Below are 24,571 nucleotides of genomic sequence, written 5' to 3'. Positions count from 1 at the left end.
CACAGTGAGGACAGCTTATTCTGGGAGAATTTGTGGAAGCAATTTTATTAAACAACACATATAACTCTCAAGTGTTAGATGATCAATACCTCATGTGTTTGTGTTCAACCCAGGGGCTTTTAATTTGAAGGCTGTTAACATTACTGCTTATCAGTGGAGAAAAAAAATCATTCAATCTTACAAACCAAAAAGGTAGAGCTACAGAGCTACAGTGCTCCTCCACAATGAACCATTATCAGTTAACATAACACTATTTCAGATGCATTACATGTCTAATCCACCCTAGTCTTGTAAAGACCCAACCATAAACCAAAGTGCACTGGACAAAAATGGGGACCACTAGGTCTGTTACCATTTCTCTTACGACTTCCTTGTTTAATTGAGACCTTTTTGCTGTATTAAATTAAATTTCCCTGGGCACATGACATGATAATTAAGCACGAAATCAATTGGACATTATTATCTTCTTATTATAAAGCAGGACAGGAGCTGCATTTTATTGCCATGGCAGCAACAACACCAAAAAAAGTGAACTTAAATCATCATTTGTGAACTTTGGGACTAATAACTGATTGTACATTATTTTACTGAATTTTTTATAGAAACAAAGAGCTTACATTTGATTGTTACTGCCCGTGTTATAAGCATTACAGTGGGAGTAAACTTCGTAAACAATTCAAGTCACTCATATTTTTTTTATATGTATATGTATTGTCCTCATCTCACCCTAAACCTCTGCTCACATTGGCCAGTCCTCTCATCACTCTTACACACTATATTTTATTATATAACACTATATTTAACCAACATAACTAAGACGTTTTGCTTTACCGCTTAATGCACGTTTTCCTTATTTTCAGGTATCTCTCAACTCTCCTTCTTCCATATCCTTTCCTTTTTCCATAAACTGCCATAAACAGGCCCACCAACATGGCCCATTGAAGAATATTGTACACACTGAGCTGAATGTGCAAACAGAATCCAAACAAATCCTTTTTCTTCAAGATGTTTGCAGATAAGCATAGACACTACAGCTGCAAACAGACCACAGTGTTGTATATCAATGTTAAGACAGTGAAAAATGAACGGTGCTTGCATTACACACAACAGGAAATACACAAGGAACATAATGTTACAGGATGATGGTTTGCCCCATAAATAGTGATTTAGCAGATTTTTGTATAAGCTCTGGTAGAGCGAGTTATAGCAAGAGAAAGGTAAAGATACTGGATGCTAAACAGTATTAATTTAAAAAAGCTAAAATGTAGTAGTTCTTTCTGAATCAACCACTGTAGCTCAGCAACTGACTCAGTCTCCTAAGTCTACTGTTAAAGAAATCACAACTAACAGGATCACAAATAAGACTGCCCGATGTGTGTACAGTTTGACATGAAACCATTACTGAAAAAAGACAGTCAGTACCGTCAGAGTTTGCATTTTAATACCTGTGTAGATGGGAGTCTATGCTGTCGGCTGAACTAAAGCAGATTAGTCTATAACGTTGTGTCAGTAATAGAAAAAAAAGAAACATCTTACATTTTTGGCCTCAGTGCCCATCAGCATCACAGCAAACAGGATCAGAGGAAGTACAGGCACTGGCCTTCCCATGACTTTTCTTGCTCCAGTTCAATCAGAAGCTCAGAGAACCACAGATACACCACGGGTGATGAATATCTTTTTGAGCATCCTCCTCAGCGACCAGCCTTCACAGTGCACCTATCCACTGCCGTACTATTGGTGATGTAAGGTCATTGCTTCAGTTAGATTAAGGTTCTCCATCTGGGATGGACAGGACAGCCCAGAGAAGTTGTTTAACCTGATCCTGAAGAGGAGGCGGTCCAAACTAAGATATGGCCAACCCCAATCATCATCCTGCTCCTCATCTCACTCCCGGCACTAACAAACAGTGGCAGTTACTCAGTTTGGTTTTTACTGATACGGAGGCAGGAGATTAGTTTGAATCTTCTCAGAGATTATCCTGCCTGGAGCGCACCAAAACCCTCATGAAGATTAATTTCAGCCTCTGAATTGGGGTGAGTTATGAATGTCGTGCATTTTGTGCATGATGGACTATTACTTGTAGAATACATAGGGTGAATATGTAATGAACCAACATTTTTTTTAATTAGTAACATAATTTAATTGCTTTAACTATCATAATTCTATGTACTTTTATTTTAAAGGAAGTCAATTCTTTATATAACGCTAACTGGCTAATGGCTAACAGGTGTCTTTGGTGTGTCATGCTTCCTTTTATCCACCACAGGGGGCAGCACTGAGGCCAAAACTCACCTGTTCTGCAGACTGATGAGATGAGAGATGAGATCCTCATATAGTGTTGTGACTTTGTGCCTCGTCAGGTGAGTCTCACTGCAACAATATTAATAATGAATAATTAACAATGACAGCAGTATGAAATGCATATTACCATTCTGGTATTTTGTGATGTTTTGCATGAAATCATAATATATTCCCATATAAGAAAATAAAGACCATTGCATCTTTTCGACATTCAAAATTTGATGACATTTTATCAGAAAAATAGAAGTTTGGGTTTAGAATGACAAAGGTGGTGTTGCTACAACCAATATAATACTCAAAATATGCACTTTCCTTCAAGTTGTACGTCACTGGGAAATATAATGTAATCATTTGTGAGGTATGTCTCATACAGTCTGAAGGAATTTCCCTACTTAGTAAATGTATTTATCAGAAAACTAACACACTTCATGCCTGTTTATTCAGCACATCCGCATACTTGCTTTCCAGTATGTAGACCCAATATAAACTGACCTGCAGAGCTGTACTCACATGGACTATGGTGTCACCTGCAGTGTGATGACAATTCAAGTAGACAACATTCTTGCTGCAGACAGGAGCAACAAACCATAAGCTAATGTACAGCAGTTCATTTACCACGAGGTATTGCCTTTTTGCTTTTTTTGCCTCATATTCTGGGGCTTTGTATCATGCTGACAGTTATGAGGTAACCAGCAAGCATTTTAGGTTGCACTGCATACAAATAGGGTCTCTTTTTGTCACATGTTTATGTTTTAGTCGCTTGTGACTATGTAAAGGCATCCAGCAGCTGGTGCTAAATGGAACCACAGTTAATGTGTTACCATTGTTACATTTGCAGATGGATCCTTGTACTGGTCATCTTTGTGCAGCAGCTCAATGCAGTAAGTCTTTCCTTCTAGAGCTTCTAGATACACACACCAAATGAAAACCTTGTAATTAGTCATTTCAATACAATTTAATTGCAAATATATACTACAAATAAAATCATATGTATCCACAGTGTTGGGAAGGTTTCTTTTTAAAAGTAATATGTTACAGATGACTAATTACCCCTTTAAAATGTAATAAGCAATGCAATTGTTGTAATAGCTTCATCAAAGTAATGTACTTTTCAGTACCATTCATTTAGTGTGTTGGGGCCCAGACATTTCCGAACCTAATGACCTCTCCACATTAACATTTAATGAAAACACAATGCTGAATTAAGTTAGCTACATTTGACCCATTGTCAAAAGAAGGTGTTCCTGCTTGGCCAACAGATGCAGAGCATGATGAGTAACTAATTTGATTAAATTTTTTTTCCCAGTAACTGTAACATATTATGGTTACATTTATTTTGTAATTCAACTACGTTATCCTGTTACACGTAACTAGTTACTTCCCGACATTGTATATGAACATATGTACCATTATGTATATGCATTCCTCCCAAACCAAGACATACTATACAACAGAAATTAACTGTGATCAAAACTCTACGGCAAAAACAGAAATGTACCCTCTCTTTGTTCCAGAGTTTGTTTTAGATAAACTGCTGCAGATTATTCAAAATGAAAGATGTTTCTAATTTTCGGAGAAAAAAGAGAGACCACTTCACAATATACACTGAGTTACTGACTGATCACACTATGTACACTGCACAAGGTAATGCAACACAATCCATCAATGTATTGTGAAGTTTATAGCTACCATTATATTAAATTATTATGTTTCATATATAAATATATTATTTCCTTGTTGACACTGTTTTAAAATTCAACTATGTGACCCCCCATTTATGTAAATGGGTGATTGGGGTGGACAAAAGAATATGATGCAGTTCAATATAACACCATCACTAACTACTCAGAGTCAACACTTTTTTTTTACACAAGCTGAACTGTTGTTTCAACATTGCATTAGAATCTTACGTGAAATGCACCATGTAAAGTTTAATTCAAGTTTAATAAGTATACACTTGACATCATAGAAAATGAGGGCATGCCCTCAATGATTCTTTGAGATTTATATAGAGGTTGAATGAATGAATGAGTAATTACAGCTTAATTTTTGCAAACACTGCTGCTGCAGTAGCCAAGAATGTAGTTTAGGTCTGTTACAAACAGAAGACCACCAATGTGAATCCTGGATAGTCCTAAACCTGATCTTCTCAGCACACTTGTTAGGGTCACTGAGTGCACATAGCTTCCTATATATCAGCAAACTCCTGCTTGTGTATACATCATGTTCTTTAATTCTCCAAAAGCCCAAATTTGAACCCTGAATTTTTTCCCAAGTAGTACAAGTACTTGACTCACCTGGAAACTGTAAATATTGCTCCCTATGTGTTTAGATAGATAGATAGATAGATAGATAGATAGATAGATAGATAGATAGATAGATAGATAGATAGATAGATAGATAGATAGATAGATACTTCATTTGTCCCTAAGGGGAAATTCAAATATCCATCAACTCATCATAGAGACAAACATTCCTTCAGTCATTACCACAAAAAAAAGACTAAATAAATAGAGTAATTAAATAACTATTAAAATAGAGATAAAAACAAAATAAAGTCAAAACGTAATAACCTGATAAATAAGGCACCAGGTCACAGGACTGCTTGGTGTTTTTATAGTAAATAAATACTCTATACTAGTGCTAGACAGACAGATTTGATGGGCTGACATAGTCGTAGAGTTTTCTTATTTTATAATTTTTGTATTGGTTAATATGTAAGCTGATTAAGTAAATCAAAAGACTCTACGCTTACAGGGCAGTTTACACTAAAGAATAATGACGAAAAGAAAAAAAAGAGCTGATATGATATTAGCAGTCGTGTTGAAAATCCACTAACAGTATATTATCTTTATACATACTGTAGATATATGCATCAGCTGGAAGACATACAAAGACATACATGTTCTCAGTTAGCATTTCTGTTGGAGCAATTGCATCTTTGTGCTTTATTGAGAGCAAAATTGAAAGAATGGATTATAATGTGTGTTTGTCTGCTCTGACACAAACCACTAATTTTTTGACAAACACTGAGACGTCACACACACATATACTTACTTGTCAGAACCTGTTCTTAAAATAGTTTTAAGTTCACTTAAATATGTCTTTTCTTCCAAATGTCACATTCTCAGAAAATAACTCAAATAATTACAAGGTAACATTCATAGCCATTTAATTTTTTTCATTTATCAACACTTTACATGTCTTACTATGTTAGAAGTGGCCTTACATTTAGAAAAAGACATAAAAACTGATAAGATAGTGATGCTGAACCAGTCACAGGGATGTTTAATTGTTATACTTTATGTAAAAGCTATGTCGAACTTAGCACTTTGTGTTCCCAATTAGGCTAATGAACTGAATCTTAATGGCCTGTCCAAAACATACAAGTGTTGTATGTTTTTTTTTCAGACTGACGTAGACACTTATGTATGTTTGCAATTTCACCTGCATAAACTCTTCCAAATATTTAGTAAGCTTTGAGAAAACATTACTAAATGTTCGTGACACCGAGATCTCCACACTGCAAAACTCCCAGTCCACACACACACACACACACACACACACACACTGATATCTGTGCAAATACTGGAGGTGTGGACTCGCAGGATGGCAGTGAATGAAGCATGATGAAGCTCTGTGTGTTTTCTTTCTCATCAAGGTCAGAGCGTTCATTATTTACCCAAGTCTATCCGAACACCGATTTGTTTAAAACCTTTCAGTCAGGATTTCCCAGTCTCAACAGGGAAATGTGTTCATTCTCAAGGCTGATTCTCAAAGCTGTTAAATATTCAGCATCGACAGATTTTCCGCAAAACTACAACCTTATCCGATGCACCTGCTGGTACCCTTTGACCCCTTACAGTCATCTGCTCTGCTCAGACACACAGACACTCACACAGCCTCAGCCTGTCTGATCCTCTTTCTTTTTTGCAGTAATGGTCAGATTTACTGCATTTAAGGCCTGTGATTTGCCTCTCTTTGACGTTCCAGGGGCGGATTGAGGAGCCATGTCAGGGTAGAGACTGCTCTGTATGTCGGTGTCTTCCTGCCAAAGGAGCACGGGTATGCACTCTTTATTTTTCCTGTTATATACTGGCAGTATGCTCAATTACTCTCTCAATAATAAGGCTGATATTTTGAATTTCTGTTTATAAAGCGATATGAATCTGTGGAAAATGCTTTTATTGTCCTTTACTTCTCATAAAAAGATCTTCTATATTCCCTTTCTCCAAAAAAGAAAAAATAAGAATAAAAGAGGGGAAAGTAGAATCAGAAATGATAAAGTAGATATTTTATCTGCTAACTTTTTATAATTAGTCACCACAGAAAAATACATTTGTGTGTGCAGCATTAGTTATATTATATTATTCAACTATCCAAGAGCAGTGACTAAAGTCAAAAAATTAAATGAAATAACGGCAGCCAATTCCTACGGTACGGTATCACTCACAACAACAGTCTAAGTTAAGCTTTTACACACTTGAGTTTCCTCTTTGTAGGGAGCTCCAGGAAAGCCAGGGCAGCAAGGCCCACAGGGACCAATGGGACCAAGGGGACATGAGGGACCACTTGGAGACAAAGGCAGGAGAGGAGCAGAGGGATTACCTGGCCCAGAGGGGCCAAAAGGAGGCCGTGTTAGTGCAATATTCATGTGCAAGTTGTATCTGTGTGTCGTGTCTAAGGCAGAATATGCAAGAAAACACAACTCGCCATCAAAAAAAAAAAAGTACTTTTGTAAACCTGTTCAAAAAAGTAGTGCTAATGATTAAAAAAATGTTTGGTTGACTAGTGAATAGTGTTATCTAACCCAGTACTGAATGAATGTATGTTTTTAACATTTCAGGGCAAGACTGGTATTCCTGGTTTTCCTGGTAATAATGGCTTATTAGTGAGTAAATCAGAAAAAGACGCACACTGCTCACACTGACAATAATAATCCCTTTGAGGTGAATAACCCTCTGAGGGAATTGCACCAATTTCCCAAACACTGTGCAGCTCAACATTACCTCTCACTTATTTTCCCATAGTCTCTCCAAACAAATTTAGAATATACATGGGATAACAATATCAGACACCAAATAAATATGTAAATATGTTGTGTAGTGTTCCCAGTTGTGTTACTGCCCAGATCATATATTCAAGATACCGTACAGGAGACTCTACAGGAGATGGTGCAGTGATTGAAGCATGTATCTGGTGTGCCCTCTAGTGGACACATCGAGGCTCACTGACGATGTGGGCCTGGTTTCTCTTCATGGCCCAATGCAGCTGTCGATTTACTACTCGAATGTTTGTGTTTAATAAAAGCTTGAGTGGTTCAACTTTACCACTGTATAATTATGAAATGTTAAAAATGTAAAGCGTTTATTTTCTATCATTCTCAACTAGAGTCATAATTGTGAATTCCCTGTGTCTAATACTCTGCAATTATTCTTCACCACCATAACTGCACTGTATTGATCAGGGTCACCCTGGAGCAGGCGGGGAGCCTGGTTTGCCAGGAGTGGATGGCTGTAATGGGACAAGGGGTAAACCCGGAGTCCCTGGTTTTCCTGGCCAGGATGGTTTCGATGGGCCGCAGGTGAGTATAAGTCCTATTCTGATGTTTCTATTAGCCATCATTCAGTCAGGAGTGAGACATACATAGTCATTTAACTAAGTTTAGAGCTTCTAATCAAGTTATGCAGCAAAGTAATGTTGAAAAAAGGCTATATTAAAAGGTTATATTAATTTTGTTGAACAGGTCTGCAGCATACGATTTACATCTCACGCCAACATTCATTGGCAATGCAGGACGTACAATCTAAGACCTGTTGCTGACCATGTGCATCTCAAACTGGTTTCTTGAACATGACACTGAATTCAGTGAACTTCAGTGGCCCCCCCAGTCACCAGATCCGAATCCAGTAGAACACTTTGGGATGTGGTAGGACAGGAGATTAGCAGCATGAATGTGCAGCAACTAAATCTGCAGAAATGGTGTGATGCAATCAATGTGGAGCAATGTGGAGTCTCAAAGGAAAATTTCATCAACATCTTGCAGAATCAATGCCACAAAGAACTGAGGCTGTTTTGAGAGCAAAGGGAGGCACTACCCAGCATTTGCATGGTGTTCCTAATAAAGTGCTTGGTGACTGTAGTGTGGCATTCAGATAGAGCAGTGCAAAAGTTCGGGTGGTGGTTGGACATGTAAACCAGAGGCCTGAGCTTGTGTCCAATCTCCTGCCAGCAGTCAGCTTTTTTTAATGATGATCTTTCCCTAAAATGCCATAGTTGTCTAACACAGAAGTTGGAACATTCAGATAATAATAATAATTAAATTTAATAATTAAATTTAATAATCAATTAAATACTACAAACTTCCCACTGATCTTAACTCAAGGTTTTTACATTGTCCAACACCAACTTTCTGTTGGAATCTTTATATCAATTTGTAATGTGTCTAATTTCAGAATTTACTGTCTCTTCTTCTCAGGGCTTACCTGGACCTAAAGGAATTAAAGGAGAACCTTCGAATGGCCCCACCCTCCCAGGACTGCCTGTAGGTTCTCCTATATGAGAAAAGCTCAGATTATTATGGGTTGGCCTTTCACCTGCTCAAAACCCATTTCTATTTGTGCAGTTCCAAAATTATTTAAAATCTACCATGCATGTGAAAATTCTCATGTTCTGTTCATTTCATTTACAGGGAGAGCGTGGGAGAGATGGAGACCGTGGTGTACCTGTATGTGTATTAGAGCACTATTCTCTACTCTCTGTACAATTATTTTAATGAATATGGATCAAATGTTAAAATCCTCTACTCCCTGATTGTGGTTGAGTTGACTGGTCTTAATGTTTACTCTTTCGAACATCTAAGTTTTTATGTTTGTTTGTTTTTAATCAGGGAAGACAAGGAGACATTGGGCCTAAAGGCTACATTGGCGCCCCTGGTCTTCTAGGACCTGAGGTAAAAAATTCTCGCTTTTTTATTATGTAGGTTATGACTTAACCATAGGATCATATATTACTGTATGTTATCGTACATTACTCCACATGCACGGTATGCAACAACATTTTAGACCACTTATACTTATGATTTACATCACAAGAAGAAATGCATTGTTTTATATGTGAAAAGGTGCATGTGTATATGTGTGATTCCATTTAGGGCTGGGAAGGACCTAAAGGTGTCAGAGGACCACCAGTGAGTCACTTACATCATAATATTTGGCAGTCCACGCTGTAACGAAAAAAAAAATCATTGCATGCATAAACACATAAGTCACACACAAAACCCTACTAAACTAAATTTGCTATCACTGGTTGTTGTGTAGGGAAACCCTGGAAGACCACTGGCAGGGGATAAAGGTGACGATGTAAGGAACCATTTTGGTCTTTGACAGCTATGGACTGAGGTTTTGCACTGTGTGTGTGTGTGTGTGTGTGTGTGTGTGTGTGTGTGTGTGTGTGTGTGTGTGTGTGAGTATGAGATGTGTGCTTTTGGGTGTGTGCATATGTATGCATCCAACTTACAACAGCAAACATCTTCACCTGTAATTCCATATTGCAGGGTGAGCAAGGCCCACCTGGCCTCCCAGGACTAGAAGAAATCATAGAATTTCCTCCAGACTTTCTTCCACCCAAAGGTTACAAGGTGAAGGCAAAGCCCTCATTGGTGTTTATGAAAGACTGGTGATTTTTAACTCCTACCTAGACTTACTTTATGCCTCCAAGGATTTTATGGCAACCCATTCATTTTAATCAGTCCAAACAACATCATCATGTTGCATCATAATTTAAATGTTAACGCTACCTTCTCCATGCTGTGCATTACTTCTTTTTTCTGCTTCTTAGGGAGGCACAGGTCTTCCTGGACCATGTGGATCAAAGGGCAGAAAGGTGAGTTTTATCCTGAATTTCTTTTCAAGACTCACTGTTATCATATGGCTTACTCTTAACTCTTGGTATTTGTTTGTAACTATTTAAATTATTCTATAATGTGACATTTCATGTTTTTGGATCAATTTACTTGCATTTTCTGGTTGTATTGTTCTTTGAAACTTTGTTTTTGAAAGGTGCTATATGAATTAAATATTATCATTATAGATGTTAATATATGTTAGCATACAGGTATGTCTGCGAGAGAGAGAAAAACATTTGATTTTATTTTTTGTCTTATTAGGGTGATGTAGCAGACTACAACAGACAGGAAATTATAGGGGAGCAAGGAATCCTTGGATTGCCTGGATCTCCGGTAGGTGACTTAAATCTGACTGCCCCAGGATTTTAGACAAACGTGCAGACACAAACAATATTTTCAACGCCACTGTTTCTGCTATAGGGTCTTCCAGGAACCCCTGGTAGAGACGGACCAACAGGACCTGAGGTATACCTGCCGTATGATTAAGCCTTCCCTTGTGTTACTACACTATACAACTATTTTAGGTTAAATACAATGATACATTTTCAGGGTGTCCATGGAGAGAAAGGACTTCCAGGCCTCATTGGAGGGATTGGTCCAAAGGTGAGTGTTGCATAAACATCTAATCAATCATAACAATAACTATTTGAACAAAACTTGTGTCAGGTGCAACAGACACCAGGTTTCTATAAAAACAGTGGAAACATGGGGATATAGACATGGATCTATATTCTCCAGAGGTGCCTTGTACATATAGGAAGAAGGTAAAGTAAAGTAAGCAGTAAGTAAAACTGCTGCCTTCTTGTGGTTGTTCAGTGGGACAGTCACATTTATCCAACCAGATCAGTGATTCCTGATCACTCTTCCTCTGGAAATATCACGCACATCTATCGCATTTTCTGTTTAACACTATGGTTTCTGTCTCTGTCCTTGCATCCAACAGGGGTACCCAGGAGATCCAGGTCTCCCTGGTCCCACGTACTTAAATAATGGAAGTAATGCCAGAGGTGAGACCACTGCAATAACTACACTTTCCTCACTGGCTGAGCTAAGTGTGGCTACTGGTAGAACTATCCTATTCAAGATTTTGTAATTGTAATAAAATAATGAATTTAAGTCTGCCAGTTTTCTTGCTGTTTTGGCTAATATACTGTAACTTCATTATATTGACAGTACAAAGTTCTCCCCACTGGAATTAGCTCTACAGTCCAGTGGGGTGCTTAAAGTACACTCCACCCAGAATCAATGTTTTGACTGCCAAACCCTCACTGACTGGAGGGTTGAAAGGTGGCTGTGAAATGTTTTTGGTTTCAAACTGTGGTCAACTTGAATTCTATCAGTTACCACAAATTCAAAAAAAGCATCAAAACATATTAAGGGTATGAACAACAGAAACTTCTCAAACCCCTCCTGTCCACTGTTTCACTGTCTATCTGTACATTCACTGCAGTCATATTTTAACCAAGACATTGCTAAACGCTTTTTGTAGAATTACTCAAATGAAATTGTCTGCTACAGCCCTTTGCTTTTGAATTCTCAGATCTTCCTGTTCAGTTAGTAAATGACCATAATTACTACTCGAATAATAAAGTTTTTTTTCCACAATTTTGTGGCTTTATGTTTCAGGTGATAAAGGTGATCATGGGTATCCAGGAGAGTCTGGACTCCCAGGTGACCCTGGGGACATGGGCATGCATGGACCTCCTGGCCCACCGGGGTTAACAATACCAGGTCAGAGTTGAGCCTTTGTCTCAGTTCTCTGACTCTCAGCTTACTCATGCCTTTAAGTACTGTAATTCTGAGTATATTATTCAGTCTGGTCAGGTCAACTCAGTGCACTTCAGCTTTCTACCACATGAAAACATGGACCAGACTGAAACATACCTTTTCATGACAGAAGTAATTGCAAATCTCTCTAAAACTCAGGGCCCGATCTGTCTCATGACTTTGTGCTGCCTGGCTTTCCTGTGCTGAAAGTCTCTCTCCTGCATCTTCTGCAATCTGCCCGGACATGCACCTTTCACCTTCCTGTCTGAAGAAATATCAGGATTATTCTTCTGAATTGAGAGCAAACATATCATATCAGCACAGAGTGAAATAAAAAAACACACACGACCTACGTACGGATTAGCGCAACTCCTTTAAAGAATAGCTCGACCTCTTCTTGAAAGAAGCTGCGCTACTTGTGTAACAATACTCTGTCTCAAACCTGTTGCAGATCCTGCGCAGATATGATGAACCTGTGTCATTTGCTCGTTTACATGTTATTGCTGGCGCTTAATACTTCAAGTGCAGGTTTAGTTTGTACATAACTGATCTCTGAGCGGTAGAAGCTGACTCAAGGACCGCTTGACAAGCACCTCGGTAATTACTACTCACCCCTCAAACACGGGATTATCCTTTATGCGCATGCGTAAACCCCCCACTCACCTCTCCTCTCCGCTTGACTAGTTCAAACTTTGTGGGTCAAACACAGTGGGTCGCACCCACGAAAATGACAGAAACGATAGGTACAAAGGCAAGTACTCATGCTAGTTGTCAGAGTCAATACCCTGCTGCCACCACAGGCAGTACATTACATGACGGATGCCAACAGGCACTGGATCCTTCTCGAACAGAACGCTGTTGTGAGGTCATATTTCCACTTCAGTATCGTCCTAATTGTCTATTTTAGCATTAACTGGGAAAACACTGCTTGTCTTGCTTGCCCACGCCACAGCTTGAACCATGGAAAATACACAATGCCGCTTTAAAAGTTGCAGGTACACTATTTCAGGAGTTGGTTGCCATGCACACCTATTATGAATCAAACTCTCCACTGCATGTTGCATGACTACTCGGCACTGTTCTCTCTTTGTTTCACATCAGAAGTCTGTTTTATCTGAATTGGAAACAGTCTTTCTCTATCTTACCTTATCTGAAGTTTCACATCGTCTCTCACACTTTTCTAGGGAAGCCAGGTCTGCCTGGTCCACACGGGCCCCCAGGTCCAAAGGGCTACAAGGGAGAGCCAGGAAGGTATAACGACTTCATCAATCCATTACCAGGACCAAAGGGAACTAAAGGGCTCCCCGGACCTAAAGGTGTCACAGGCCTCCCTGGCCCTCCAGGTATATGTTCTCGCTGAGGACAAAGCACAGCACAAACGCTTTCTTGTATGTGTTAGTTAATCTCACAAATATGATGTCATAATTGGAACAGATGTCAGTCTGTCAGATGTTTTTGTGCATCTTCATTTGTATTAGGACTTACCTTGTGGTTTGTGTGTGTGTGTGTTTATGTTTATGGTATCGATACTTTTGGGGATCTGATTAGGATGTGGAGGTGAGTTTTGGATTTTGAAGAAGTTTGCCATAACTCAATTATGCATTCAAATTACTTGCGGACTCCTTTTAGTTTATGTCAATATTTATATCTGGTTGATCCTGCAGATTATTACTGTGAGCCTGGTGACCCAGGTGACAATGGTGACCCAGGATCCCAAGGACCTCTTGGAAACAAAGGGCTCAAAGGAATTAAAGGTGATCAGTGACTGTTTGTGTGCATCAGCTGGTCCCACAAGCAGAGATTGTGTTCTTGTCTGCGCCTACTGACCTCTGGTAGAATCTCAAATCATCCTGTGGGAATTTTCTGTCTCCTACAGGTTGTCCAGGGACATGTGAATGTACCTTTGGTGGGGGAAGCATAGGGCTCCCTGGTCCAACTGGTTTTCCAGGACTTCCAGGGTTACCTGGAATTCAAGGACTTCAGGGGGACCCAGGACTTAAAGGAGATGAGGGACCGAGAGGACCACAAGTAGGCCTAAGGATAGTGGGACTCAAACTATATAATTAATTGCCATTTCCCAAAACATTTTTTCTGTCTCTTTGTGTTTGACTTTGTGGTTTCTAGGGTTTTCAAGGAATTGTTGGTGTAAAAGGACGGAAGGGTCAGAAAGGTGACTCTTTTGTGGTACGTGGTAAAGGTGAGCACCTGTCTCTAAATTCTAATATACACGTTGTTATGCAAGGAATGTGTGTCATAGGTGTTTTAAATACTAACTCTACAGAGGATGGGATAAATCTGAAGATGTCACTCCATTATATTTACATTACATTGCATTTACTCATTTGGCAGACTCTTTTATCCAAAGCAACTTATAAGTGAGGGACACTGAAGCTTTAGTGCAGTAGGAGACCTTGTTATGAGTACTAAGTAGTACATCTATTCAACAAGTGCAAGGAGATCAGGAGGTAAACAAGTCCACCGTATGTGCATAGTAAGTGCTAGTTAGGTACATTAGGGTGAGAGATGTTGGGAGATGTTTCTACACTTCCACTGTCACTTCAGCACCAGTCTTAAATTAAAATAGCACGAGCTTAATTGAACACAGCTGTTCACGCTATCAACATGTCTTTTCTCTGTTTATTTTAGCTGCAAAACCTGTGTGTCACACATGAAAAATAGGCAAGATGCCAAAATTCTTGATCAGGCAACGCAGCCATGAAGTGCGTGGCAGTGTGCTTGCTCTAATCCGTTAACATGGGCACCAAAATGAAAAACAAGACATTCCACAGCCACCACACACATGGGACATATCAAGTGTGCCAGAGCCTTTAATGTGCTCTCCAAGGATTCTGTACTCAGGAATACCTGTGAATAAGAAGTAGTATTTACATTACAACTGCAGTCTCCACCTCCTTACTCCATTTTTATGTTCCGCAAACTCTACAGTAAAGCAATCCCATTGCACTGTATCCTGCAATGTCTTCAGTATGATAGTAGATTTAAAAAGTATTGTATATACTATATAGCATATGTATATGTCTATTGGTAACGTTGTGCTTGTAGTCAATTAAGAATAAACAGACCTTTGTTTTATAAATGTCTAACAAATTTTATTAGACATTTATAGTCAAATATCTACTGTTTCTTCTTGTTCCTGGAAGGTGCCAAGGGTGACATAGGACTGCCTGGGCATTCTGGCTCTGCTGGAGCAACAGGCAGGCCAGGACAGGATGGTCCCCCTGGCCATTCAGGAGACCCTGGACCACCAGTGAGTGTGTACATTTTAAATATGTAAATATAATTTATGGAAGAGGTTAATCTTTACATGTAAAATTACATGTAAAAATGTTCCACTTTGTTACACAATTTTTGCAGGGTCCTGTTTATGCAGGATTACCTGGTCCCAAAGGTGACTCTGGTGTTGCTGGACCCAAAGGTTTTCCAGGGACTGTAGGCCCCACAGGTCCTGGTTTTCCAGGCCCCACAGGGGCTCCTGGACCTAGAGGAGATGAGGGACATCCTGGCCTCCCAGGAAGTCCTGGACGACCAGGCCCTCCAGGTCAGAGACTGGATTAATTTCAGAGATTCTCACTTGGTTTTAACACACCCTTCCCCATGTTGAGCCAGGTGTCATGGGCTCAAAAAGTATGTTGTGTTTGTGTCATCAGGTGAAATTGAGCAATGCTGTCATGAAATTGAGATTGGGTCACCTGGTCCTAAGGGTGAGCCTGGTACCCCAGGTAAGTCTTACAGGTTTTATGTTATGATATAATAAAAACCATCAAAATCATCAAATCATTTTGATTGCTACATTGTTTGTTGGCCTGATCTGACTTGGTGGAAAAGTTGCATCACCCCTGTTTTACAGCAGTTTAAGAGTTACATAGACTGGGCTACAAGTGATATGTTGTAATTAGCCCAAAAGTTGATGGTACAACTGCTTTTTCATACTAAGCCAGGTGCCATGAAAGAAAAATGGTTTATGACCCTTGATAGACTGTTGGCCCATGTTGCAATTCAACTTATTTTTTATCCCCACAGGGATTCCAGGTAAGCCAGGAAGATATGGTTTTCCCGGAACTCCGGGACACCCAGGCCTCAGAGGCATGAAAGGAGATGACAGTGGTACTGTAAGCATTGGACCGCCAGGTAATGGCTTTCTAAAATGTTGTCAAATTAAAATGACTTTTTAAAAACTGTTTATTACACTATTATTCACTTGCAGATGAGGCATCCAGTTAATGATTAATTATAATTATACAATTAGGAGGGTTGATTGTATGATTATAGGTCTCTCTTATTTGTAAAAGGACCTCCAGGTTTAAATGGGGATCCAGGTGACCCTGGTCCCAGTGGGATTAGCCTGGATGGCCCTCCAGGCCCTCCTGGGTTACCAGGTGTGCAAGGCTGGAAGGGTACCCCAGGAGATGTCTTCTCTGCAAGTCCAGGTCCTACTGGCCCACCTGGCCGCCCTGGGGCAGTGGGGACAAAGGGACCTCATGGCTTTCCTGGAAACCCAGGATCTCCAGGTAAATTGAATTTATATTAGGTGAACACAAACAAACCACCTGACAGTCAAGGCCTTAGTTGATGTGTCTTGTATCACTGAGAAAAGTGTGTATACACAGTACACTGTAAGTACCTGGGGTGTACTTTCCCTTCTTTCCTGTTCACTGGAATCATTTGAGCACTGTTGCTTTGGAATCACAGGCGTACAAGGCCAACCTGGACGACCAGGCCATAAAGGAGAGCCAGGAGTCCATGGTGACCCTGGTGCCACTGGTTTCCCAGGCCCACCTTGCACTTTGTGTGAACTAAATGGATTTCCAGGGCCTCCAGGACCTCCAGGAAACCCTGGATGGAGAGGAGAACCAGGTGAGCATACAGCAGCAGCAAGCAAAATTATGGATGTGATGCTAGTACTCTGAGTGTCCCTTAAAAGAGTCTCAAGACGAGTAACAATGTACAATCATGCATATTTTGCTGGGTAGCCATCTAACCATCCATGAACATATTTCTCTCATTAACCTTTATAATTTTGCATAGGCTACCTTGGTCAGAAGGGTTTGAAGGGGGATATAGGTCCACCTGGTCATGGACAGAAGGGTCCTCAAGGCTTCCCTGGCCCTCCCGGTATACCAGGCACACCTGGACCAGGAGGTACCACTGGCCTTCCAGGAGATCCTGGCCTTGATGGCTGGCCAGGACCTAAAGGTGAACAACTGTTTTGTTTTAATTAAAAATTGTTTCTTAAAAGTAATCTCTGTTTACTTGATCATTTGACATCATGTACCCTCATTTCAGTATTATATCCATAAATGTACAGTACCATACGGCCAGTTAAGCCTTGAACTGCATTGCCTCTCACATTCACACAGTGAGTTGATCTTCAGCTTCCTTTTTATTAACCTGGACCTCTGTACATGTGAAGCTGGACCTCTGTACATAGTACCTCCAGACCCTGACAGTGATCATACCACTATGTTTCCCATCACCACGTGTTCCACACTCCAAGCTGGAAGTGTTACTGACCTAGTCACCTATTAAAGGTCCACACTGAAATGTAGCCTTTATTTTATCAACAATGCTTTATATCTGTAAACTAGTCTGTGCTGATTCAAATAAGGTTTTCTTTTGAATTCATCTAGGTGAAAGGGGCGACCCGGGCAGGGCTGGAGCAAAAGGTTTACCAGGCCGTCCCGGACCTCCAGGACCCAGAGGTAAACAGGGAGAGAGGGGCCTTAATGGTCAACCAGGTGACACAGGAGACCCAGGACTGCCTGGTAATAAAGGTAGGAATCCGTTGCAGTCCACTTGACCAGAATGTACACCACACTTCTAAAACAGGCAGCATGTATACAACTACAATAGTGGCTACACAGATACAAGACTAGGTAAGGATTCATTGTACTTTATGGTCTAGCCTGGCACACATTTCATCTCAACTTTGTGATCTATACAGGCTTACGTGGTCCCCCAGGATTACCAGGCCTAACAATTGAGAATATAACAAAGGGCTCTGCAGGACATTCAGGAAAGAGGGGACAACCAGGCCAACAAGGACTTGCAGGTAATGGAGCTGTTAGTTCACTTACATATATTTTTCACACAGAGTGATTTCTGAGTTCCCACTAGGAGTGTGTCACTAGACTGACACAAGACTGACACATAGAATGCCATAACCAGTGTTAGGACTACATTTCTGATTAGTTTTGTCCTTTACAGGCTCAAAAGGCGTAAAGGGAATACCAGGTGACCCAGGGCCTGATGGATGGCCTGGTCTGGCAGGATGTAAGGGCAATACTGGTGCTCCAGGCAGGGCAGGAATACCAGGCCTTCCTGGGCCGCCTGGAATCAAAGGTTTCCCTGGTCCAAGGGGATATCCTGGGCATAATGGAGATCCGGTACACAATGAGCCCAATTTAATGTATTAATATTTTAGTAACAAGTGTCTGTGCAAAGCTTTTGGCTAGTCCTAGATAGCTTATGCTGTCTTTCTACTCTTGAATGTAGCTTTAATGTACAATATGTACTTTATTATAATACTTTGAATGTGTTGATGTCTGTTATAGGGAGATCCAGGGCCTACAGGACATGAGGGTATACCAGGATTACCAGGATTTCCAGGTGCCAAAGGTGAGTAATAAAACAGGATAATTCGTTTCAAAATACTGGTATATACTGTATAGCTAATTTCAAGTGAATGGAAAAAATATACAACAGGATCTGAACCTACAGCAGATTAACAATTAATAATTTTGTCTGGTGTATCAAAAGCATTATGATACATTGTTATGATAAATGGAAATACAAAGGTATATAAATCCAGGTATATAAATCAATTAAATTAAATCTCTCTCAGGATTTCATGCAGTTGGGCTGAACCTCATGAAATCTGTCCAAATCTGTTTCAGGTGAGCCTGGACGGTCTTATGGACAACCTGGTCCACCTGGACCCAAAGGATTGCCAGGGGAAAATGGACACAGTGGTGAGTTAAGAAAATTCCACACTGAATTACACACAGAACTACTTAGAAAATACTTCAAATGATAAAGTAGAAAGTAGAAAATCATTAAACATGTCTTGAAAGAGGTTTGTCAGTTTCATAGACCAGTCATTCTCAAAGTGGGCTCTGGGGAACCCCAGGGGTCCTTGAGGGGGTCCTGGGGGTCCATAGGGGTTCCGGGAGAATAGTTTCCATCCACAAGTAACACAATGGCAGAACGTATGACTATTTTGGTCATGGGTTTCAAACACTTTTTCCAATAACACAGAACACAAAAGCAAAAATCTTATCAGTGGGGGACCCTGGGACACAATCATATCAAATGGGGGTCCGTTGGTCTACTTTGTGTCAGGGGTGTTGTTGTGTTTAGGGGTCCTTGATGTGAATAAGTTTGAGAACCACTGTCCCAGACTACTGTAAGTGGATTTATAACTGGAAATATATTTATATCCACAACATAATGTCCTCTAGCACCCAGAGGGAGTCCAGGAGATCCAGGTGACCCAGGACCCAGGGGAAGGCCAGGACAGCCTGGACAACCAGGCACTTTGGGTGAACCAGGAAGACCAGGAGGACCAGGTCATTTCCAGTGAAAATTGAATCATCGAACTATTGTATTGCAGTCATATTTTTAAAAGTAGATAAATTAAGGAACACTACTAAAGTTCACCTTTGAACGTATGAATGCTGACTTATTATCAGATTCAGGAGAAGAATATGAACTTGTACTCTATCCTGAGATATTACACAGTTGTATATCACCAGAAAAAAATAATTGAAAAAGAAATATATAAAGTAAGAAAGTAATGGCATTTTCCAGTAACCTAGATCATTTGTTCTCACTCCAGTTTAGAATTTTGATACTTATGAATTCTTAGCTTCATAGCTACTCAAGCCATTAAAACAATGACTCAATTTTTACTCTTCTGTTTCATCCCATTAGTAATTTGAATTTTGTGCTTCAGGTATACACGTTGTATGTGTATTTACATGTGTGTCTCTATAGGATTACCTGGGCCTCATGGCCTACCAGGCCGTCCAGGTTTTCCGGGTATTCCAGGTGATGATGGAGGTGTGGGGCCACCAGGACCACCTGGCCCATATGGGCCTCCAGGTACCAAAACAATATTAATTGTTTCTCCTATTATTGAACAGCCAGGGTACACACACACACACACACACACACACACACACACACACACACACACACAGACATACTTGTACTTCCATCTTTGTGAGGACACCCATTGACATAATGCATTCCCTAGCCCCTTACCCTAACCTTAACCTAAATCTAATTCTAACCATAACTCTAAAACCAAGTCTTAACCCTCAAAATGTGATGTGAAGGTGTCTCAAAAAGTGAGGGCCGGCCAAAATGTCCTCACTTTCCCAAAATGTCCTCACTCTGTTCGTAAAATACTTTTTTTGGTCCTTACTATGTAGCAAGTACAAGTACACACACACACATACACACACACACACATAGCCAGAATTACATTTGATCTGGACAATAGATTGATAATGAAGGGTGTACTTTTGTTTTCCAGTAACATATCTGAAGACACATTGCGACAGGAAAAGCATAGACTGCAAATAAAAATGAATAAAAATCTGGGTGTTGTGCCAAAGGTAAAATGTTTTTTAGTAATGATGACACCAAACAAGATTATTCTTATGCTTTATTGTGATCTTATGTCAGGGCCCCATGGACCACCAGGCCTGGATGGATTGGATGGGCTTAGAGGTCCAAAAGGGATGAAGGGAGCAAGTGGTAAGAGGGGAAAAAAAGGTCTAGCAATAATCTCTTTGCATGTCTTTTATGGTGCTTGTACTATTCATATTTATTTTTCTTTATACAGTATAAAGTAAATATGTCTGTTTATGACACACAAATTGCCTCAGAGAGAAATACTGAAGTTTACTGTTAACTAAATCCTGTTCATTATTTATTGTTAACCTCCTAAAAAAAAGTGTAATTTGTGTCATTAGTGTCATTATGTTTACTCATTATATGAGTAAATGTGAGCACATGCTTAAGTGTAATACTGTGTCTTAAATGTACTCATTTATCACATCAAGGCAAATGTATTCCTGGGCCTAGAGGACCAGATGGATTTGTTGGTGTCAAAGGAATGAAGGGCCACCCAGGTCCGCCAGGAGCCACTATTCCTGGCCCAAAAGGCCTGAGGGGTCCACCTGGTGACCAAGGTATTATATTTATCATTATCAGTAGTCCATCTGCTTCACCAGTCTACAAGGAATACACATTCAATTAAGTCAAGTCATATCCTGGATTCACTTTTAACATAGAAATTGCCTGACAATGTAGAAAAAATGAACACTTGAAGACTATATACTGTTTGCCTCACACAGGTGTACAATTTACAAGACATACTATTTGGCTGATTTTAAGTTATTGTCCCCACAATACCACCAGTATAAGTCCAATAAAAAAAATAATACAATGATTTCTTACCATGCAATAATCTGTCATGGTTTCTCAGATTGTACAGGGTTTTTGTTATCATTTCCTGGCTTTCTATTTGCTGTTAGCCACTCTCCATTTGTTGAGTGCTGCTACTGCTCTATTCCTCTATATATTCTGTGAGCAAGGGAACTAAACCTTCTGTATTTCTTCCCTCAGGTCTTCAAGGTTTACCAGGAGAACCCGGTTACCCTGGCAAGTCCTGCACATCATCACGAGGACCCTATGGAGATATAGGATATGAAGGACTTTCAGGACGCCCAGGTGTGTGTGAATGGGGCGATTCATATTCATGTTATGTCTCCATCTATGTGTGGCATCATTTAAGAAAGAATGTTGCATGGATTTTTGTCAACATGTCCTATTCAATCTATCTGTCCACATCTGGGATTTTGTATGGGGTTATTAGGTCCTCCTGGAGAACAGGGCCCTCCAGGCGGCAACATCTCGTCCAGAGGAGACCCAGGACCAAATGGCCTCCTTGGGTTACCTGGCCATAAGGGAGATAGGGGCCTCCCAGGACCTCCTGGACCTCACAACTGTCCAGGCTTTGCCGGCCCAAAAGGTAGATTACAGTGCAAGACTGCTGCCATCACTTGCCATCTACTTGAATGCACTCTAAATGTTGCTGCACGTTGACAGGTGAGAGAGGTGACATTGGTCCCAGGGGTGCCCTAGGACCCAAGGGTCAGCAAGGTCTCCCTGGGCCCAGTGGCCGCAAGGGACAAACTGGCCCAGCTGGAGATACAGGTGAGTGGCACTGTAGCTATGGGATATACCAATCATTTTTTCAAGATTTTACTTTTCCTCTTTCTTTCTGGTTTCACTGCCATTAGTTTATAATTTATTGTCACTGATTCAACACCACTAAAATGTTGGGATAAACATCTGGTAATCAGTGTATTATCTTTGTACCAGGTGTCAAAGGTGCTCCTGGTGATTCCATCGGTCAATGCACACAGGCAGGTCCCTCTGGACTTCCAGGACCACGTGGTTCCCCAGGATCTGAGGGATTTCCTGGCGATGTGGGTCCTCCTGGGACTCCAGGACGTAAAGGCAAGATAATCTAATATAGTCACAGTGTATTTATGTGTATACTTTGTCTGAATTGTTTTGTGTTGTGTTTTTTTTTTTTTTAATCATCATTGGTTGTCTGTATGTGTCTGTGTGTATATTTGTTCTCGTTTGTTTGTATCTGTGCGTTCCAGGAGAGAAGGGCTCTGTAGGGTCTGTGGGCCCCCCTGGTCCACAAGGTCCTTCTGGTCCTAATGGTCCTATTGGAGACCCAGGAGAGGATGGTCTGCAAGGATTTATTGGACTTCAAGGTAAATAACCAGACACAGTCATGTAACAATCCCAGCCTTTGTTCTGTAAAAATAAGACATGTGTTATATACAAGAAACTGCACTAAACTGATAACTGCCAGAGGCTTCATTTACTCATTAAGGGAGACACTGTGTTTATGTAGAAAAGTATTGATAGAAACTCAAGGCCACAGATAAAATGGTTGACAGTCTCCGGTAAATAGCTGAGCTCTTATCCTCCCTTCACATCACCCACTTGCCACATGTTCAACCTCTCCATCCCCCAGGTATCCCAGGTGCACCCGGTGATCCAGGTGAGCCAGGTCATGGGGGGGCACCTAGATCAGGCTTCCTTTTGGTTATACACAGCCAGTCAGTTAAGGTGCCGCTGTGCCCTGAAGGCAGCAGTCAGCTCTGGGTGGGCTACAGTCTGGTGTACCTGGAGGGACAAGAGAAGGCTCACACACAAGACCTGGGTAAGAGGCTGCATAAAACGATACTTTTGTTGAGTTTATTCGTACAAAAAAAAAAAACTTTCCTCTTGTTTCTCTAAAACCTTCTCTCTCTTCTTTTTACCTGCTCTCCCTGTAGGCCAGGCTGGCTCCTGCCTCCCTCTTTTCTCCACCATGCCTTTCTCCTACTGCAACAGAGCTGCTTGTCACTACTCCAGTCGCAACGACAAATCCTACTGGCTCTCCACCACTGCTCCCATACCCATGATGCCACTGTTCGGCCAGGAGATTAACTCCCACATCAGCCGCTGTGTTGTTTGTGAGACAGTTTCGCCTGCAGTGGCTTTTCACAGCCAGGATCTCGTCGTTCCTGCATGCCCACCTGGCTGGAGGAGTCTGTGGACAGGGTACTCTTTCTTCCTGGTGAGTGCCATTAAAACGCTTGATTGTGTGGATGAAAGAAACATGCCATCAACTCCCCTGAATGTCTTCTTGCTGCTTCTTCCTGTCTTCAGCTCACAGGGTCAGGTGACAAAGGCGGTGGCCAGTCTCTGACCTCTTCTGGAAGCTGCCTTAGGGATTTCAGAACTCATCCCTTCATAGAATGCCAGGGCGCACGAGGCTCATGTCACTACTTTGCCAACCTCTACAGTTTCTGGCTTACTACTGTGAATCAGACAGAGCAGTTTATCCCTGCGAAGCCCTCCACCATCAAAGCAGCCCAACAACAGCGACGCAAGGCCAGTCAGTGTCACGTCTGCTTCAGAGAAAAATAAAGGTTTTCTCATCACTTTTAGTATCAAAACCTGATTCTGATTGCCACTCAGGGCTATATTTAGATTAGATTTGGTGACAAAAAAAAATTTATTTTACATTTTATACCCTGTTACCTTCATCTGAACAACTGTTTTTTTTAATGCAATACTGCTGTTACTGTATCTTTTCTGTCATTATTTCATTGAGGTGCTATTTCTAATGATAAAAATGTTTTGACAATTGATCATTTTGCTGCTGTACCTTTAGCTTATGTATTCACCCAATTTTTCAGAATGGTGTTGAAATCCTAATTAAATCACCCTTTAGGCGAAATAGTCACAACACCTTTCTGTCTTTATCTAAGTTGTGCTCCTAAATTAAAATACTTTTTAAAAAGTTTTGACATTCAAAGTCATTCAGAGTTCAATAAAATACTACAATCTACATGTAGAGATCCCAAGGTAGGAAAAAATGAATAAATTCAACAGGATACAGTTTTTCCATAGCGGGTTTCAAGTTCATATTTATTTATTTCTCTCAACAGAACCCAAGTGACAATCAGTATACAGTACTTTTTTCCTCAAACATTT

The 24,571-nt window shown here is 40.5% G+C and overlaps 2 protein-coding genes across 9 annotated transcripts in view; one reads left to right on the top strand and one right to left on the bottom strand.

Annotated features, from left to right (window-relative positions):
* The window catches only part of LOC139628592 (collagen alpha-1(IV) chain-like), a 36,021-nt gene extending 22,881 nt beyond the window's left edge, over window positions 1-13,140 (bottom strand). For 2 of the 8 annotated variants that reach the window (XM_071490402.1, XM_071490396.1), the window contains exons 1-4: window positions 12,638-12,717; window positions 12,092-12,239; window positions 2,293-2,370; window positions 1,537-1,779 (exon numbers count right to left, since the gene is read on the bottom strand). In XM_071490402.1, the coding sequence (XP_071346503.1) occupies window positions 1,537-1,608 (72 nt within the window). In that variant the 5' untranslated portion in view covers window positions 1,609-1,779; window positions 2,293-2,370; window positions 12,092-12,239; window positions 12,638-12,717. Of the gene's footprint in view, window positions 1-1,536; window positions 1,780-2,292; window positions 2,371-8,786; window positions 8,856-12,091; window positions 12,240-12,416; window positions 12,718-13,119 lie in introns of those variants that run through there. The other 6 variants (XM_071490399.1, XM_071490401.1, XM_071490398.1 and 3 more) reach the window with 6 other exon arrangements.
* On the top strand, window positions 1,878-24,445 carry LOC139628593 (collagen alpha-4(IV) chain-like). The gene is made up of 47 exons (XM_071490404.1): window positions 1,878-2,033; window positions 2,267-2,360; window positions 3,140-3,182; window positions 6,295-6,366; window positions 6,804-6,938; window positions 7,148-7,192; window positions 7,769-7,885; window positions 8,780-8,845; window positions 8,993-9,028; window positions 9,191-9,253; window positions 9,455-9,490; window positions 9,621-9,662; window positions 9,857-9,940; window positions 10,141-10,185; window positions 10,469-10,540; window positions 10,628-10,672; window positions 10,757-10,810; window positions 11,151-11,214; window positions 11,834-11,938; window positions 13,159-13,317; window positions 13,639-13,728; window positions 13,851-14,002; window positions 14,099-14,171; window positions 15,136-15,242; window positions 15,350-15,533; window positions 15,643-15,714; window positions 16,016-16,123; window positions 16,285-16,503; window positions 16,685-16,849; window positions 17,021-17,188; window positions 17,623-17,766; window positions 17,937-18,044; window positions 18,200-18,378; window positions 18,547-18,610; window positions 18,889-18,963; window positions 19,453-19,560; window positions 19,988-20,095; window positions 20,684-20,755; window positions 21,064-21,192; window positions 21,629-21,733; window positions 21,879-22,034; window positions 22,112-22,219; window positions 22,388-22,525; window positions 22,678-22,794; window positions 23,061-23,249; window positions 23,365-23,648; window positions 23,741-24,445. Exons 2-47 carry the CDS (start codon window positions 2,320-2,322, stop codon window positions 23,999-24,001), a joined length of 5,007 nt encoding a protein of 1,668 aa, XP_071346505.1. The 5' UTR covers window positions 1,878-2,033; window positions 2,267-2,319; the 3' UTR covers window positions 24,002-24,445.
* The last annotated feature ends 126 nt before the right edge of the window (window positions 24,446-24,571 follow it).

The sequence above is a fragment of the Trachinotus anak genome, unplaced genomic scaffold (assembly GCF_046630095.1).
Source record: "Trachinotus anak isolate AG129_WGS33_773 ecotype Australia unplaced genomic scaffold, CSIRO_AGI_Tana_v1 ptg000012l, whole genome shotgun sequence".
In the NCBI taxonomy this organism is placed as follows: domain Eukaryota; kingdom Metazoa; phylum Chordata; class Actinopteri; order Carangiformes; family Carangidae; genus Trachinotus; species Trachinotus anak.
This window is presented reverse-complemented; position numbering and strand designations above follow the sequence as displayed.

Coding starts and splice junctions, on each gene's coding strand:
- LOC139628593 (XM_071490404.1), top strand. CDS start 2,320: ATGAGATCCTCATATAGTGTTGTGACTTTGTGCCTCGTCAG. Junction 15,534..15,642: donor TGGACGACCAGGCCCTCCAG/GTCAGAGACTGG, acceptor TTGTGTCATCAG/GTGAAATTGAGCAATGCTGT. Junction 20,756..21,063: donor AGGGATGAAGGGAGCAAGTG/GTAAGAGGGGAA, acceptor TATCACATCAAG/GCAAATGTATTCCTGGGCCT.